Source organism: Aplysia californica, unplaced genomic scaffold (genome assembly GCF_000002075.1).
Source record: "Aplysia californica isolate F4 #8 unplaced genomic scaffold, AplCal3.0 scaffold00008, whole genome shotgun sequence".
Classification (NCBI taxonomy): domain Eukaryota; kingdom Metazoa; phylum Mollusca; class Gastropoda; order Aplysiida; family Aplysiidae; genus Aplysia; species Aplysia californica.
The window spans coordinates 1,812,639-1,819,586 of record NW_004797278.1 but is presented as its reverse complement, the minus strand read 5'-3'; the positions used below and the strand labels follow the sequence as shown (position 1 = coordinate 1,819,586).

At 36.1% G+C, this 6,948-nt stretch overlaps 1 protein-coding gene across 2 annotated transcripts in view; it reads left to right on the top strand.

Moving 5' to 3' along the window:
- The window catches only part of LOC101849576 (flap endonuclease GEN homolog 1), a 27,341-nt gene extending 22,593 nt beyond the window's left edge, over nucleotides 1–4,748 (top strand). For both annotated transcript variants that reach the window (XM_005089698.3, XM_005089699.2), the window contains 2 exons: nucleotides 1,322–1,465; nucleotides 2,805–4,748. In XM_005089698.3, coding sequence (XP_005089755.1) covers nucleotides 1,322–1,465; nucleotides 2,805–2,899 — 239 coding nt within the window. In that variant the 3' untranslated portion in view covers nucleotides 2,900–4,748. The remainder of the gene's footprint in view (nucleotides 1–1,321; nucleotides 1,466–2,804) is intronic.
- The last annotated feature ends 2,200 nt before the right edge of the window (nucleotides 4,749–6,948 follow it).

The following is a 6,948-nucleotide window of genomic DNA, read 5'->3' as shown; positions in this document are numbered from 1 at the left end:
TCTCTCTCTCTCTCTCTCTCTCTCTCTCTCTCTCTCCACATTAGTAACTGCCTTTGTCCGTGCTGTAACGGATTGGGCTCCGACGAGGACCTGTTATTGCCAATAACTTTTGATAGAGACAAAGAGTAGGTAAAGCCGGAGATTTGAAAAATCCCTGTTATTACCGGATCCCTGTTATTACCGGGCCTGTTATATATGGTTTCCTCTGTAGTCCATTTTTAGAGACTATATCTCTGGTGACTCTTAATATAGATGACATATTATTATGTCAGATGATGTAGAATTTATTTAGCTTTAAATTGGTATGCTGCATGAGTGGGTAGCGCAAAGCTTTAACACGATGATTGAATGATTACATTTTCAAGTTTCTTTTGGATGCCACTGTATATGTCTGTGCTAAATGAGGGGTGCAAAATAACGACAAGAAGCTTCATCATTAAAAAGAGAGGTACAGTAGTATCCACTTATTTTTATTTTTTTTTAGTAGAGGGTTTTACGGCGCTCACAACTGCATAAGGTCATATGAGCGCGATGTATCCACTTAACGGCACCCCTTAGAAAACCGGCTTTGGTTGCTGTTAGGCGGACGTTGCTGCTAGCTGAATTTTCAAGTTGGGGTGGGGTGGGGGTTGGGGGTCTGTAAATATTTCTAAGATAATAATACCCCCCCCCCCACACACACACACACACACACATGCAAGCATGCATGGGTCCTAATTCTCAGAATATGGTGATATTATGTCAGAAAGTGAGAACTTAGGCAGTGTTCGAGCATATTTGCGCTAATGTTATGCACAGTGGTCGAGACTTCCCTTCAGACTCTTGAAGGAAGGTGGCTGTAGACAAAAAGGTGTGAACTAAGCTCCTGTACTCAGCATAGTGCATTTTTGGTCTGGGCAGTTGTTTTGAGGAGATACACAAGAGAGGAGTGAAGCACACACACTGAAATTATAGGCCAGTGTTAGTGTTCTCAGTTTTTGGATCTTTAAAAAAATTTTCTACGGACAATTTACAGCAACGAAGGTTGCTGTTAGAGGAAAAGGTAACTGTGAAAGGGGGTTATTTGTGTAGTAAGAAACATTTTGATTACACAAGCTTTAGTTGGTACTAGGCAGAGGTTGCTCATATCTTGATTGCTGTTAAGTGGACACCACTGTAAATTGTTTCAAATCATTAGTGTGCATGAAATCTGTTTTAGATTACTTTGCCTTTGTGCTGCTTAGGGGTCAATCCAAAATAAGATGATAGATAAAAAAATGTATTTTGCTGTCTCTGTAACTAGAACATTTTCGTTAATAGTCTTTACTTTTCTTTTGATAAGGCATAAAAAATTTACCAAGTGGTGACAGCTCTTCATATGAGTTCAAGGTCCCTGCTCCACTCTTTGAAAAGAAGTATCCAGCTCTGGTAAAACAATACAATTCGAACTCCAAAAAATCTTCCCAAACCGGAGCTGCAGAAACAGGTATTCTTTGTTTTTAACCTTTTTTGTCAACCCCTTCACTGCTGTGTGAACATGTTTCACTCATACGGTGCGATAATCTGCCGTCCAGTGCTGTGTAAATGTTTATCGTACGGTGGCTAAAACCTGTGTATTGTTTCGTTCATATTTCACTTTCTATTAAGTTTTGAATAAAGAGAGTGACATCCCTTGAAAGCTTATCGTTTTAGCTATGAGGTCATAGTAGATATATATATCTATATAGACTATTGGATGGAAAGAGCGGGTTCTGAAACGCAAAAACAAAGCGAGGTTTGTTGTTTTTCTTACATACATTGTGCTAGATCCGACGTGACATCTTGTGGACGGCAGATTTTCCTGAGTGTGAGGGAAACATATGGTTAGCAAGGGGTTAAAAATTATTTTATTTTACAGCTTTTCTCAAGACTTAGAACACATCTATAAATATGGTTATTTTTGTCAATGTACGATCTCACTTGTTTTACATGGCTTGCTGTTTGACAGATTTGTGTAGCAAGGAATCATGAGGAATCTTATATTTCAAAATGTATACCCTATGTACTTCATGTTTATGAGCCTCTTTACTTTCAATTTCTTCATATAATTACTTCCCTTCTCTGTATTTTTTTCGTACCCTCTCAGTTACCCCACAACTGCTATTTGTGTTGTCTAGCAAAATAGTCTATGGTTACAATTACATATGGGCCATACATAAGTGTTGTGCATGCAAACTTTAATGTTGAACAGAATGTTTGTAGTGCTCAGAGAGATATCCCTCGCCCCCAACTTCTATCTTACATTCTCATTCTTGCTTACTCTCTCTCTTTCTTCTTTTTCCAAGTGTCAACAATTTCAATATATCATCATTCTGTAGGCTGGAAAGTAGCTTTACAGACATCAACTCATTGGCTTCAATATGAGTCATTATAAGTGGACACTAAAATTTAAGCTGCATAATTTTAGATACTGTGGCTTTTATCAGTTCTGCTTTCTCTGTAGATTATGTAATTAATTAACATCAATAGTCTTCCTTTCCAAGGTGGGGTTTTGAGGCTATAGCACGTGTTGCTACAACATTTCTTGATAAAAATTAAAAAAAAATAAGTTATGAGCACTGGGAGTGTACACACCATTACAAGATGTAAAGATAAGAATTTGAAAAATGAGTTTTTTGTGTACTTTTTTCAAAAGATAAGAGAGTCTTTTACAATATTTATTGTAAATAAAGAGCATCCATATAACACAATTTATATCTTATTTTCATTCGGGGTGATCTGATTGGATCTCTGCAAACTGCTCACTTTATAATTTTATAATTTTCAAGATTATGCTTTTTCTGCAGGGAAAAGGAAAGGAAAAGTTGAAGAAGGCAACAAGAGAGTCACGGATTTCTTTCAAGTTGTCAAGAGCCAAAAAACAAGGGAAACAAAAGACTAATGACACTTGAACATACTTACATGAATATTATAGCTTACAACTGTTTGATTTACTCAAAATATAGAATCTATTGCTCATTAATTTATAATCTATACATTAGGGATGGGATTGCAAGTGTGATTTGATACCCTGGTAATACCTGGGTAATGAAAAAAACACCTGAGTACCCGTCGGGTACCTGACTTTTCAATTGTAATTTTTTTGGGGGTAGGATGAATTTTCTTCTTCCTTTTTTTTTGTTTGGTGCTTTTTTTTGGTTGTTTTTTTCTGTTTTGTTTTCTTTCTTTCTTTCTTTTCTAAAACTTTAATTTTATATTAAAAATCAACACAAATTAGACGCAACAAAATAAGCGTACGCGAAAATGGGGAATTCAAGACAATGAGTCTAACAGAACTCTCTATGAAGCCAACGACTTAATGACATAAGCAAAAGACAAGGAAGACAGACAAAACATATTACACATGCTGGACTGGTAAAAAGGGGGCCAATCATCAAAAATTTTTGTTTAAACACAAAAGTTTGTCCACATGTTTTTCGCCATGGCAGGTCCTCTTTATTGAAATCAATTCACCAGCCTTGGGGAACAGCCGTTCTGACGAGGCAATTGTTGCTGGAATAGCCAAAAGCTGTATAGCTTCCTGACTGAGTTCCGGAAAGGCTTTTTCATATTGACTCCACCAGGTCAGTGGATTGTCCTCTCCCCTTCTGGCTAGGGGCATCTCAAAGTACCGATTCAGTTGGACTGTGGCACTTGTTTGTGACAGAGATGTTTGCCTATGCTCCTCTTCTTGCTCGTCGAATGCTTGCCACAATGATTTTTTTGCTGGAGGTTCTGTTTCAGCAGCTTAAACCGATGATTGATGATGAGCCTGGTGTTTGATCGGGTCTGTCACCTTGTTTGTCTCTAATCAGTGAAAGAAGGCAAGTTTCTATTTTTTTTAGTTGCACCTTCACTGAAAGGAAGCCATTTCTAACAGGGGTCGAGGATAGTTGATGCAGCCTCATAATACGTGTCCTCGAGTTCTGTGAAGCTCACTCTATATTAAAAAAACTGCCAGTGGCCAATATCGATCGAGTATTGTATCGAAGAAGAGAGCCCAGTGTTAATAGGTACTCAGTATTTATTAAGGTCTGAACGAAGGGATGTAATTTAAGTGCATTTGCATAGGATTTAACAAAGGAGAGTAGACAATCCGTGTACCGGACACCAATACCCGAATATCAGGTTTTTAGCTCTTTACCTGGGTACCCGGGTCCAAGTACTTGCCCAGCCCTACTATACATGTGTATTGTAAACATGTCTTCATCCATAAAATGTACTGGCCATGAAACAGAAGCATTTTGTTTTCTCATTTCCCTTTAAAAATACCCAATGCTTCCTGCTGCTATGAACGTATATGTACTTTTGAATGTCAAACTGACCCTGTGCAGTTGGTTAGTCTTTATATTCATGATCTTATGTGTTGTATGTGTTAAGGAAAATAACACATGTTCTCATTTTTATCACTTTACAGTTGACTTGGTATTGGATACCTAAGGTGAAACTGAATTCTTTTACAACATTTTATATATCTATATATGTATATATGTAATATTTGTAAATTTTTAATACAAAAAATTACTAGATCTATGAAATTTACATCGTTTAATGTCATAATTACATCTCAGCAAAAAAATGAAGGGAAAACCGTGATCGCTGATGTCTGTAACAAAAATCTGTCACTTGGTGATAAATTCATTTATTGTAATCATTACTTCATATTATATTCCAAGTTTTTTAAAATGATGTTGTCAAAATTTCATTGTATTTTGTACTTTGGAAATAAAAAATATTGTGATATATCGCCATCATGCTTTTGTTTTGTATTTACAAAATAATACTTTTAAATCATACATCATAATATCATTCGTTGTTTCTCCACAATGCTTTTCAACAGATACAAGTTAACTCTATATGGTCGCTTTTAAGCTCAAGGGGGCTATCCCAAAATGCTGTTTTGAGAAAATCGAAGGTAAAGTTTTTGCCCTTTGTTCAGTTTCTTTAAAAGACATGGTAAGTTTTCTCTATAACCAAACAAATATACACACCAGTGAAACCAAACTTCTCCTATAGGTATGGCAACGCCCACTTTTGGTGTAGGTCAAGATTTCTGGAAACCCCGATATTTGGGTTAGCCTGCTTGTCCTTAAAAGCGACCATATGTACAGTCGAACTAGCTCTAATGACAGCTTGTCCAAGACTTGTGCAAGCGACCACTTCCCATTTCTCTTCTTGCGTTTTTTTCTATTTATATCAAAATGACACCATTTAACAGGTCCATCCATTTCAGATAACTGCTTTTCTCCTCAATGTGGTCACCTTGTACCAGTTCGACTGTATATATGTGTGTGTATATATACATATATATATAAAATTTGTGTATCAAATTAGTCAGATCCACTATTTTTACAATTGATGAGGAAAGTGCAGGTAATTTCCAGTAGAGAACCAACATCAAACGGAAATTTTGCCACTGATTGCATGACTCCCCCCCTCTAAAGATCATAAATCTTGATTGAGACACCGAGTGTTCTTTCCAAGTTGTATACATTCCATACAAAGAACCTCTGAGAGCACGTTAAAGATCCCTTGGTGGTCTAAAATCGATAAGAGTAGGCTTCGGCTGCCACCCGCACAAAATTCAAAACTTCCTACCAACTGAAAATGTTTAATGTGTCCTGCGCGCTCAAATGACCTTATGCGCCGTAAAACACATACCAAAAAAAAACACACAAAAAAACAACAACTCTGAAATTTTTTATCTTGTAGGTCTTAGAACCAACTCGGTCTCAAGTTAATAACTACTCTTATTGTAATGTATTTTTGTATTGTCCAATTACCTTATGCACTAAAATTTCATGCTGTAGTTTTACTCAGTTACTTTAGTTTACCCTTGCAGCAGAGATAATATGTATACATACAGGGTGTCCCAAAAGTCAAGCACCATCCTGAAAACCCCCCCAGCTTGATTCATATCAGTCTTTAATAAAATGCTTGAATTGAGCTCCCTCAGAAACAAAACAAGCTTCTTTCAAACTGTTAATTTTCATGTATCAAGAAGGCTTGTAGTGTGTAATTGACTACCTGTTCTTGTTGTGCCATAATTTGATGTGCCACTGTCTAAATTCAATTAAATAATCTTGATCATCAGTTGGTGTCTGACTCTCCAGTTGTGTGTGTTAGTGTTAATTAGCTTTACATGTTGTCCATGTCTGTGTCATAACACCAAATTTTAACATTGCGCTCATTACCCACAAACTCATCACAGAAAAAAGGTATATTCAATACTGGTCCAAATAAATTTTTGAATCTAGAAATGCATCGATTACTATGGTGCGGTCAAAAATTTGTGGCGCAACTTATTGTCAAATATTTCCCAAACTATTGAACATAGACTCTCCAGCTTTTGCACAATGACTTGTACTTGTATCAGTTTGTCTTGACAGATCAATATTTTTGTAAACACCTGTAAGTTGTAATCTAGAAAAATCTATTATCACTAATAAAAATTCCAAGGGGGTGGTTTCTACAGATTTTACAATGTTTACAACCGGGGCTATGTCACTTTAAAAAGCAAGCCCATATTTTTTTTGGTAATTGTGACACTATCATCTTTATTGAACGCTTGTTTTGAGAATCTTTAGTGCAAAAAATATGTTCACTATATAATGAATCTTTTGTGACAAGTTTGGCCAATAAAAAGTGTCATTGGTGAGCTGTGACTTAGGATGCAAAATGTGTATGAGAAGCAGGAAGTGCTGTGAACAATCCCATTTTCCGTGTGATGGAGATTTATAGTATTTTATATAAATTTATGAAGAAAAGTTTTTTAATTTCAATTGTTGTGGAAAATATGATTTAGTTCAGACAAATTTGTACAAACTGCTGTGCAAAGCATGGATAACATTGATTCACCCTTTAAAGAGATATTTGAGGATAATTAAGTTGTGTCACAATTTTGACGACACTATTGTAAAATTTTACATGACTGGAATAAGTTGTTAGAAA